General features: G+C 38.4%; 1 protein-coding gene across 9 annotated transcripts in view; it reads left to right on the top strand.

Moving 5' to 3' along the window:
• The window catches only part of PIK3C2G (phosphatidylinositol-4-phosphate 3-kinase catalytic subunit type 2 gamma), a 363044-nt gene extending 356724 nt beyond the window's left edge, over nucleotides 1-6320 (top strand). For all 9 annotated transcript variants that reach the window (XM_046638270.1, XM_046638261.1, XM_046638263.1 and 6 more), the window contains one exon: nucleotides 5368-6320. In XM_046638270.1, coding sequence (XP_046494226.1) covers nucleotides 5368-5520 — 153 coding nt within the window. In that variant the 3' untranslated portion in view covers nucleotides 5521-6320. The remainder of the gene's footprint in view (nucleotides 1-5367) is intronic.
• Nucleotides 6321-12519: the final 6199 nt, after the last annotated feature.

The following is a 12519-nucleotide window of genomic DNA, read 5'->3' as shown; positions in this document are numbered from 1 at the left end:
TTGTCAACAGCTACAGCTACAGGTATCTATCTTCCAAAAATATATCACTAGTTTCCATACTTTTTGAATGCAAAACCCCCCTACATCAATATCAAGAAACTTCTCAGACTCCATACTCTCCTTCAACATTTGTAATCTAAGAAAACATATAATGACAAAAAGCCACTAACAATTCGGGAGTTTAAACAAATTTGTGTTTTATTTATTCCAAGCTATATGTATTATTGAAAAACAGTAGCAAATACACATATATGGAGATTGTTTTATAATGCTCATTGTGTCTATAAATTTTCTGATAGTTTACAATAATTCTGGACCTTCACACATTTATGACCCACTGATTAGAAATCACTGCAATACTTTCTCCATCAGCCTATACTTGTAGCTTGAACATACACTGTATGTACTTTGAACATATTTAAAATTGCTTCAAAAACAGTAGTCCGTAGGCTATGCATAGCACACTCCAATGTAGACATAACCCAAATGAACAGAAGTGTGAATTAATGTGTGTATAGGTGACTATTTTAATGATCATCATATCATATAAAAAAGTTTGGCATGGAAGCTGGTTGAATTTAGAAAACCATGGGGGAGAAAAAACTGTAATGTTTTAATTTTTCTCCCATTATGTTCTGTGTCTGTATTAATACAACACAGACTTTTATTTATAAGAATTGCAGGGGCTGGCCCCGTGGCCGAGTGGTTAAGTTCACGCGCTCCACTGCAGGCGGCCCAGTGTTTCGTTGGTTCGAATCCTGGGCGCGGACATGGCACTGCTCATCAGACCACGCTGAGGCAGCGTCCCACATGCCACAACTAGAAGAACCCACAACAAAGAATACACAACTATGTACCGGGGGGCTTTGGGGAGAAAAAGGAAAAAATAAAATCTTTAAAAAAAAAAAAAAAAAAGAATTGCAAAAAAATATAGTTTTAATACTAGTTTTAGCTCTGGTTTTACTTTCTCTTGCCTTCAGCTGTGATGTACACCCATCTCTGTGCCAAAGCCACAAGGCCAAGCTTGTCTACTTGACACTTCCCAGAGTGACTCCCAACAGGCTGTGTCCACAGTCTCCCTGAGAACCCCCACCATATGCAAATCCCTGTGGTAGATATGACTGGGCTCAAGGTGGGGCGGGGCTGGCAGTAGGAATGCTGATGGAATGGGCCTACAGACTCTAAGCAGAGCTGGGATTCTGGCTCCAGTGCCCTTACTCTTTTGGGTCCTCTATGTTTGGCATCTGGTAAAAACCATCATTTTTTAAATGATTCATTAGAAATACAGATTCTATCTTGTAACAGGATTATATTATTATAGTCAGTGTATTTTTTTATGTTGTATTTTATTAGATCTTATCCAATATAAAGTGATGCGGGGTTGGTGAGCCGAGGAGTCGAAAGAAAGATTTCTTAGACTCTTAAGATCTGGCAGTAGTGCTCTTTTATTTAGAGAGTAGAATAGCATGGGGACAGGACCCATGGGCAGTCAGAGTTTCTGCTGCCGCTGCTTCTGCTGCCCCCGCTGGCATGGGGACAGGACCCATGGGCAGGCAGGGCCGCTGCTGCTGCCCCTGCTGGCATGGGGACAGGATCCATGGGCAGGCAGAGCTGGTGCGTAGGGACAGGACCCACGGGCAGTCAGAGCTCTTGCTGCTGCCCTGAGTTGAGGGTTAGGGCTAAATTTAAGGCATAGGTATGTGAGTCATCTCTTTACGAAGACAAAGGAAAGAACATGAAAAAAAGTTAAAATGGTATCAGTGCAGGTGGGGTCTGGTCGTTGGGTGATCCCATGACTTTTAGACAAGAATCAAATCGGATTACGTAAAGGTCAGAAGCCACCACCCTAAATCAGTTACATTAGATTGCCAGACAGCAACCAACTTAAGTTCTTGCTTTCCCCATTAAGAGTTTCTAGGGATAAGGTCATCTCTCTTCTTCTTCCTGGTACAGAGAGGGAGGCACCTTTTACAGATAGAGATTTACCTTACAAATGTAAATGTGTCCCAAAAAGGGCAAGTTCCATTCCCCAGAGCCTCCTTCCCTGTCCCAGTTTATCAAAAGCAATCAGCCCCAAACAGTCCCAATGCCAAAGAGACACATCCTGGGTTGGCCAATTTCAGGTCCCTACAAGGTCATCCCCCATTCCTTCACAAACGCAAATGTCTCTCAAAAGGGCAAGCAAAATTCCAGTCCTCGGAGCCTGCTTCTCATCTGTAGTTTTAAAAATAACCAGCCTAAAATCCTCGTCATAAAGTATAAAGGGAAAATTAGAAAGGACAGGACAAGAACATTCTATGTGTTCCACATACCTTAAAATATCTTGCAGACTGCATGATTATCCAGCACAGCACTAGGTGTATAGAACACTCAGTGAGCAATAGCTGTTGTTATGTGTATCGTCCTCTCATTTGATATTCACAACATGATGAAAATTCTATTCGTACATGAGATATTGAGACCCCCAAGGTCATACGTTTTGACCAGATTCACGTAACTAGATTTCAAGTCCAGAACTGCTGATTCCAAAGCCCATATTGACCCCACTCAACTATGCTGTGCTATCCCTCCCTCTCTCCGCCCACAGAGTTCCCCTGTTCTCACTGGTTTTGAACTCTCCCTTTCATCGTCCTGCCTCCTCACACCTCTTCCCACCAGCACTAGACATATTTCCATTTCCATTTACATATTATTGTTCTCCCATTGCAATCATTAAAATACACTTTAGAATTATCTGCTAGACCCTAGTGTCAAATAACATATGGTAAGTGCTTGTATATAATGCAATAGATATTAATTACCCTAAACAATGCTTTTCTGCTTGATGTAATAATTTCAAACCTACAAATTTAATATTTGTCAGAAGGCAATGAAGACTTGGCATGTGCCTAGGGGTAAAAAGTATTATAAGGTGAAATTAAAAGATCTGTGCATTTTTGGTTCTGTTTATGTGAAGGCAGAATACCTATTAAATCATTTGGTGATAAAGTCTCAAAGAATGTAGTCATCTGTGTACTCCCACTAATTATTCATTGCACAGTAAGAAAAGAGTGCTTATTTTTTTAATGTTATGGATGCAGTAAAGCAGTTAACATAGATATATATCATCTATGATGTGCAATGATTACATGTTTATAAAACTTCAGTCACTTTTAAGGAAATAACTTTTGCATAATGAAGCACAGGGGAAAAAAATCCATAAAGTAATTTAAACTTTTGAGTGCAAATGTTTATATTTTAACCTGGAAGGCAATTAATTCCTAAGTCATTTCTCGAGAATTTCAGCTTGCTAAATACCTGGGAGACTTGATTCTGTTTAGAACTGTTTTCTCCAGTCAACTAATGCAAAATACCAAAAAACAGCTGTTCTTTTTTGTGTGTTTGATGGATCTTTTTCAGCTATCATTTATTAGTGTTTAATATGTAGTAGGCTGTGTAGTAAGGCTTATATTCATTATCTCATTTATTCTACTCCACTCCACAATGCTAAAAGGTAAATATTATCATCACCATTATGCAAATAAGAAAACATATGGTTGACAAAACTTCCATGTAAATATAAATTATTGATATGTTTCTTAGAAATTTACATCTTTAGGACTTGTTTATATGATTCAGAGTTCTTAAGCCAGACTTTTCCAAAGGCCTAATGCTTAGAATTATTCCATTTTTCAACTTCACATGCAGTAACACTTTGAGGGCCCTTTCATCTACTTTTTCTGTAAAATAGGAGATGAATTCATCTGCTGAAAGTGTTGTGGGGAGGAAAATGAGGGATAATTTAGACAGTTCAAAATAGCCTCTGTAGAGAAAAGGAAAAGGAGCTTACTCTGAAGTCCTGGAAAGATAAGAGTCCAGAAGGAGAGAGTGGTTCACAGAGCCCATGCTGGGCACCCCATTGGCAGTTAAAGAAGATAAATTACAGTGATAGAATTTTGAGATTTTTAAGACAGCCCTTAAAATCCTTTACCATCCCAGGGGGACTCAATAAATGAAATGGAATAATTTGAATAAGCAGTCCTAAGCAACTTAAAAGATAATCTGTTTGGAATGGGAGTAAGATTCTAGAAGAGGAGGTAGCCAGGGGCTGTCACGTGAAGCAGGGTAGACTGGATTAACATATTATATTGCATCTCATGTCCCTTGATTGATTTATTATTTACTTGATAAGTAAATCATTGTTCAAAGCAGCTAACAGATTGATCTGGAACGGAATTTCGTTGATAACTTAATGGGTTCATACGTGGTAGGTGAATGCGGTGTGACAGACCAGAAACCACATCCCTACACCCTGAGAAGGCCTCCAAATAGACTCAAAGGGCTTCCTTCTCAAGTTGTTTCCTCTGTTTTTTGCATATATAAAGAACACTTCTTTCTATCTTGTAGCTTGGCTATAAAAAGCAAGCAAGTTAGTAGCAGTGTATGAAACTCTTTTTCGAAAATAAATGTGTTCTAAGGAGTTTCCCTGGCAACCATGTTGGATTTACACACAGCTCTTCCCTCCTTTCATGATGGGTAACTAATTTCTTGATAGTACTACACTTTTAAATTTTCTTTACCACTGCAGGCAACCAGTGGTAATGCCTGTGACTTACTTCTCGTATATTATAAAACACAGTTGAGCAGATGCCTTTTTTAAAAAGTTACTTGACTAGTAAGTAGAAAAGAGCAAGATGCAAAACTGTACATACAGCATAATTACAGCTCAGATTCTTAAAAAGTGGTTATATATAGAAAACAAAAAGAACATCAAAATGTTAACTGTAACTATCTCCCAATGGTAGAAAATAGATTTTTTCCTTTCTTTTTTGCTCTTTTTATTTCATCCATATTTTATTTAATGAACATGTATTTTCATAATTAAAAATGAAGCAATTTTAAACAAAATAACATAACCGCAGAGTGACTTCTTCACGTGTAGAAGGAAATATTGTTGTACTGCATTAAATTAGCACAAAGAAATCATGGAGATTGGTCTACTTTCCTTACTAGCCTTCAGCAAAGAAAGATAGTGTTCAAGTTCCCACGTTGCACAGGAAATTCAAGAACAGTTAAAAGGTGATGGGTATTTAAATTTCTTCCTAGAGAATAATTTACAGTCTTATTAAATTTGGGATGAACAATTATTAATGGAATCAGAGTAAATTCTAAGCTTCTTAGAGAAATGTCTGCCATTAAGCTCCATTTGTTAGCAGAAGCTTTGGCTTTTCAGAATTAGAGTTAGAAATGAAAGGTTCTAACAACTTTAGCCTATCCATTCCAAGGTGCAAGATATTAGCAGCTAAACGTTTTTATTAAAAGTATTTTTTTTAACAGATGCATTTAAGCGTATCTGATTTATATTTTCATTATTCTCTCCCTTTTCAGGTGGTTTATGATGAAGTCACAGAGCTCCAGGGACGTGTCTTAATGCTTATTGTGAAGAGCAAAACCACATTTGTGGGAGCAATTAACATCCAACTCTATAGTGTCCCACTAAATGAAGAAAAATGGTATCCACTAGGAAACAGTATAATTTGACCGTTGCTATGAATGTATGCATTATTTATTAACTACTTGTACTTTCTTCACTTCTGGGCCTCTCTATCACAAGAGCAAGACATTTTTGTTGTCAAAGATAGCATAGTGTACTAAGGACACAAGGAAAAGGAATCAGAATCAGTCTTTTAGTTAGTTATTCTCTGCCTGTGTTTTATTGTTTCCTTAGAATCTTTTCTCCTTAAATAGAGTGCCAATTTATTGTGTAAAATTCAATATGTAAAATAGTAAAAGAACACTTACTTTTAATTCATCTTTTAAATCAAATATGTGTTGTTCACATTGTCTGTTAATTGTGTGCTTATGGTTAAAAGCAATACTTTTAATGTACTTTCCAAAAAAGACAAGCAAATAAATAAATTTTATAGGTTAATTCAAGACTAAATGTATCTGTAACAGATTTTTAAAATTTGAATTAAATATATGTACCTACATTCCCACTTGTAATCCTATTAATTAAGGAGATTGGTAAGCTCCAGCAGAATGCTATATCATTTTGCATCAGAAAAATAAAACATAAATGCCTGAAATTCTTAAATCCAATTTTGGAAGAAACTCCTTTGCAGTTTTTCACCCTCTTTAATACCAATCAATTCATCCTTACTGGATTTCACCCAACCAGAGGCATGATCACATTTTAAACTTCATTATCCCCTAACTCCAAGACTCATAATGTGAAACTCCCCTTTAATGAAACCTATTCTCTCTGAACATCAAGAATTTTCTTTGCTTTTGAACCTACTTTCATACTCATCAGGACCTGGTGCCTGGTCTGGGCTGATTTGGTCTCATTTTAAAACATGAGTAAATAATCCTACGGATTTCTACCTGCAAAGTAGGTACAACTCAAGGCATTATGCCAGATTCTTTACGAGAATCAAATAGGATTTTTTTTTAATCCCTACCACTTAAATTGCTAAAATAATTTTTTAAACCCTTAATTTATTTAATATTTTGCTGTGTATGAATGTAAAAGTAATTTAAGCTCTTTTATATTGTCGTCTACATAACTGTGTAAACATGTAAAAGACTGTACATTTACTCATTGAAAATATTTGAGTGCCTGGTCTGGGCTGATTTGGTCTCATTTAAAAACATGATCCTGTAAGTCAAGTAAGCCATTAACGCTGCTGGGCAATTATTCTGTATGTTCCAGGTCCATTCACTCTCCCATTCTGCCAGATAATGACTATGCACCCTTCTCTCTGCTGAAACCCCAGCACCTCCTACCCTAATCCTTACTCTCAGCTGATGACTTTGTTTCCTGCTTCACTTAGAGATTGGAATCAATCAAGAGAAAACCTCCACAGATTGCACTCTGCATCTACTCACGTAGCAGATTCTATGTTCCACCTTCCTGCTTCTTATCATAGAAAAGATACCTATGCTCCTACCCAAAACCAATCTCTCAACTTGTACATTTGATCCCAGCTCCTCTCACCTACTCACAAACATTCCTGGAATTCTATTCAAAAGCATCATTTCTTTATTCTCTACTGGAAAATTCTCTTCAGCATACAAGCGTGATGTTACATGGTTACATGATGTTACAACCATTATAAGAAACTTCTAAGCTCCCCACTTCCCCTTCCAAATACTGACTCATTGCCCTGCCCCTCTTTGCAGTAAAACTTTTCAAGATGGTTGTCTCTACTCTCTGTTTACAGTTTCTTTCCTTGCATTTATTTCTCAGACCCATTCCAAGGGAGTGTTTGCCCCCAACACTTCAACAAAACTCCTTTTGTCAAGGTCCCTACTGACCTCCACATAGCTAAATTTAAAGGCCAATCTTCAGCCCCAATCTGACCTTACGTATCAGCAGAGTTTGACACAATCAGTACCTCTATCTTCCCCAATACTCGTTCTTCACTTGGCTTCCAAGACATCCCACCCTCATGTGCTTTCCTTCTATGCCGTTGGTCCCTTCTTCTCAGTCTTCTGTGTGGAAACATCCTCTTCTCCACAACCTCCAAAGACAGAATGTCCTGGGGCTAACTCCTTGGTCCTCTTCTCCATCAACCTTCACTCGCTAATGATCTCATCTTTTCTCATGGCTTTAAATATCCTCTGCATGTCGATGATTCCCAGTTTTATAACTCCAGCCCAGAACTCCTCCCAAATTCTAGAGATCCATATCCGCCTGCCTAAGCAATATCCCCCTTGAATATCTAATATCTCAAATTCAGCATTTCCAAAATTAGATACATACCAGATCCTTCCCACTCTGATCTCCTTCTTTTCTTCTGCACTTATCACCTTTGAACATTCTATACAGTTTACTTAATTATTTTGCTGATCTTTTCCCCAAAAACCTGTCTTAAAGAGCAAAAAAGCTTGAAGTCATCCTTGATTCCCACCTCCCTCTCTTGCTCTGAATATAATTCAATCCAAAAGAAACTTCTGTTGGCTCTACCTTCAAAACATATCCTACATCCAACCACTTATCACACTCCATCTTCTGCTTCTCTTGTTCAAGGTACTACTGTCATCTGTGTCCCAGATTACTACAATTGCCTTCTTCTAAACAGCCTCTTTGTTTCTATGCTTACCCTCCTCTTCTAGTCTATTCTCAACACAGCAACTGGAGTGATCATGACATTCTTCTGCTCAAAACTCTGCAGGGGCTTCTAATCTCAGAGTAAAAGCCCAAACCTTTAAAATAACCTAAAAGGCCTTATATGATCTGGCCTCCCATCAGCTGTCTCTCTGATTTAACTCCTGTTATATCCTATGCTCATAATACTCAAGCAACACTGGCCTCCTTTCTGTTCCCTGAGCACTGCAGGAATGCTTCATCCCTGGAATCTTTATCAGACGGCTCCTTCTTTCCAAAAGGTGATTTTTTCTCACATATCCACTTTCCTAACTCTCTTACTTCTTTCAAGTCTTGATCAAATGTTTTCATCTCTGTCAGGCCTCCCCTGAACACGCTATGTAATGCTGTAACCTGCCCTATCCCAGATAGACACCAGACCCTTCCCACGCCAATCTCCTTCTTTTCTTGTGCACTTATCACTTTTGAACATTCTATACTATTTACTTAAATTATTTTGCTTATTATTTATGTTTTTATCACTTTTCACTAAAAAACACACCTCAGGACTATAAAAAAAATTTTGTTCACTGACAGTACAGCCTTAGATCCAGGCAAGAGGTGTCCTTGCCCTGGGGTCCTCACCGGAGAGAATCCAGTCCAACTGTTACTCTTAGTCACATCCAGAACCCTCATTCCAGACCACATATGAGGTCCCCAGGATCCCAGAGTTCCCTACTTGAACAACTTTTACAGGCCTCTTCTGAGGGTCCTTTCGCCTGAAATCAGACTTCACCACCAGTGTGAGCAGCACCTAGGGCCTACTGGTGGCCAAGCGAGGCTGCTTGCGGGGTGTATGGATGCAGCTTGAATGTGCCAGCTGGAGTGTCCACAAATGAGCGTGAGGCCACCCCCAGAGCAGGAGGGAGCCAGGGGCAGGAAGCAAAAGCACAGCATAGAGAGAGCTCCAGGAGAGGAGCCAGCTCCTTTTAGGCCACCATAATCCAAGAAGGAGCTCCAAAAATTCTAAGTCTAAATTAAAACCTGTCCTTCTGGGTGCTTATGAAGGCATATTTGTCACAATAGGAGAACAAATCATATTGTATTTAACAGCTTGTTAGCGTCATTTATAACTTTTAAATTGGGGCAGATGGTATGTAGGTGTTATGGATTGAATCGTGTCCACCCCGCCCCCCACCCCAAAATTCATGTGTTGCAATCCTAACCCCAGTCAGAATGTGACTTATTTGGATGTAGGGTTGCTGCAGAGGTTATTAGTCAAGATGAAGTCATACTGGAGTGGGGTGGGCCCCTAATCTAATATGACTTGTGTCCTTCTAAAAGGATGAGATTTGGCACAGACCTGCATGCAGAGAGAATGCAACATGAACATGAAGGTAGAGATTGGGGTGATACATCTACAAGCCAAGGAACACCAAAGATTGCCAGCAAACTACCCAAAGCCTGGAACAGATTGTCAGAAGGAACCATCCCTGCTGACCTCTTAATTTCAAACTTCCACCCTCCAGAACTCCAGACAAAAAATTTCTATGTCACTCAGTTTGTGGTACTTGGTTATCGCAGCCCCAGCTAACTGATACTTTGGGTCTTCATTTGTTTTCTTGTTCCAGCCTCACAAATATCTGGTACATAGTTGATGCTCAATAAGTATTCGTGAATTAATGGCTAAACAAATGACTGAATGACACACCAGTGAACAAGAAGAAAAAAGTCCCCAATCTTAACTCTCATTCATATGTTTTAATGCTCCTTTAGCATTTTTATTTCTGTATTTTATTTGCTCCCTACAAGAAGTCTAATGAGGTGGGCAAAGGAGGGATTATTATGTCTTTATAGAGTAATAACATTCAAGTGTCTCAGGTAGCATAAGTTTACCTTTCAAGTGAAATCTCACATGGAATGTGTATGTATATATACATATATATACACACATATACATATATATATACACATATACACATATACATAAATAGACACTCTACTAGAGAGAGAGAGAGATTTTAAGTGGATACGAGGGACCTGAAGCATTGGACAATTGGCCACCACTCAACATACCCACCCTACATTCTCATCTTTGAAATCCCTGAGAAACTTTCACAGAATGCTAAGACACCTCAAAAAGCACAGGCTAAAAGAAACTGAGGATCACAGATACGACATGGCTGCCAATATCAAACAGTTAGGTGGATGTGGTAACAGAGATCCACTCCTAGCAAATATGGTTCAAGGTTGGGACTTGACCCCCAGAATAAATGGATTATTGAAGAAATACCACTATTTATATATTATCCAGGCCAAAAGTGAAGACTTGATAGCACATGGGAGAAATGCCAGTGACGAAAACAATTACCCAGCAACTTCAACCTACATATTGTAACACAAGTGTCATAAATTGAGATATATTTTAATTCCTAGCATGGGATCTTCTATGCTGTCAATATATTTTAGTTAAACTGATTAAACCTAACTAAATCTTTTTGCTCAGGAAGAATGTTGGGGTCAACATGGCATCAACACAGAAGTTTCAGTGGGCCAAGACACAGTGCTTAGACTTTAGGATTTCGTAAGCACAAGCCATATGGATTTATTAACCTTAGCAGTTTGTAATGGCTTATATTGCATAAAATGACTGGTTTTTGTTGTTAAAGGGATGTAGCACTAAACCTTAGGCACTGGGGCCAGCCTGGTGGCGTAGTGATTAAGTTCACACACTCTGCTTCAGTGGCCCAGGGTTCATGGGTTCAGATCCCAGGTGTGGACCTACACCACTCATCAAGCCATGCTGCAGTGGCGACCAACATACAAAATAGAGGAAGATTGGCACAGATGTTAGCTCAGGGCTAATCTGCCTCACTAAAAAATAACCCCTAGGCATTAATGAATACAGGTCTCATAAGATTTAGGTCTTGGAACAAAATAGACCATAAGGAAAAGATGAGTTTTTTCTATTTTCTTAAATAAGTTTTTTAAGAATTAGGTGATAAAAGACCATTGGCTGCCTTCTTTAATGGATTTCTGAGCCAGATCTCAAATTATTAGGCCAGAAATTTGAAGAGTGGCTGAATTCAAAGTGTGCTACAAATGCTAGAGAAGTTGTAGCTTAAAATTCTTAGCTTACTACAGACACAGGTATGCTTGCTTACTATATCAGTTTCCCCAAATTGTATCCTTTGTGTATATGTGACTTTAGGGTGATAGAGCAGTGGAGGAGATAAGACCAGACTTGAATTCATGTGACATGTCCATAGACTTGAGTCACCTCAACAACACAGTCTCAAGTAGGCTCTGAGTTTGGTAGTTAAAGAAACTCTGATTATTAGAGTTCAAAGATTCAAACTATGGGCTGCAATCATAGAAAGGAAATAGATTTTATTACAATTTAAATCAAAAGGAATTGGGACTCTTTTTATAAAGAGAATATGCCCCTTTCCTAGGCTAAGGTCAAAAAATAACTGACTGAGATTATTAAATGCCCAAAAACTGAGAAAGCAATTTAAAGGTCTGTGCCTGTCAGCGTCTGGCTCTCTAATTCTGACTTACCCCAAGAATCAAGGAACTGGAGTAATTTGAAAAGGAGCCTTGTTTATTATCATCAGAGCAAGGCTAGCAGAAGAAGGAAAATGAAATAGAAGACATCAAATTGAGTAGTAATTAGAAAGATATTTTCTTAAAAGAAATATTGGGATCTTAAAACATAGGCTGGGCAGATATGATGGGGAAATGAGATGCTAAGAGCCGGGAGAGAGAACTACAAAGTTAAAAAGATGATACACTCAAATGCAGCTTCTCTTGAAGACGGTAACAGAAAAGGGCAACACATTTCAGTTGTTACCAGTTCAGAAAGAAAGCCTAGTACCTAAAAAAATCAATCAGATAAAAAGAGGAAATGTCTTGGAGAGAAGATATAATGATATCCTGGAGAGGACTAAGATTAGAATTTTTTTTAAAAGCTCCTGCTTAAAGCAGCAGCATTTCGTAAGAACATTTTGTAAAAGAAAGCATCCCTTAAAAACCAGGACAGAGTGGTTAAGTAGTTAAGAAAATCTGGTCAGTTTTGAGAAGGAAAACCCAGGAAGATAGGTGTAAAGGATTCCAAGAATTATAGTGTAACTTTCAAAGGAATAGAATTATTGCCAAGGGGGTAGCCTAGGGAAATATATTTGGAAAATTTATGATACTAGTACGCTAAGGGAAAATCAAGCAAAGAGAGGACTTGTTAAAAAAAAATCAGATAAATGATTACAGGTCAAGACTTGGTCTGCAGCAGATGTTGGTCTGATAGGAATATTACCTTTTCGGTGGGACTATCCTCAACAGGATCGAGATAGTCAAGACTTGTTTGAACTGGAGATATGTGACAAACATGGAACTCACTGATCTCATCTCTCTCAAAACAAAACTTTGAGAGTAGAAAGAAAAACAAATGT

This window comes from Equus quagga, chromosome 1, assembly GCF_021613505.1.
Source record: "Equus quagga isolate Etosha38 chromosome 1, UCLA_HA_Equagga_1.0, whole genome shotgun sequence".
Classification (NCBI taxonomy): Eukaryota; Metazoa; Chordata; class Mammalia; order Perissodactyla; family Equidae; genus Equus; species Equus quagga.
This window is presented reverse-complemented; position numbering and strand designations above follow the sequence as displayed.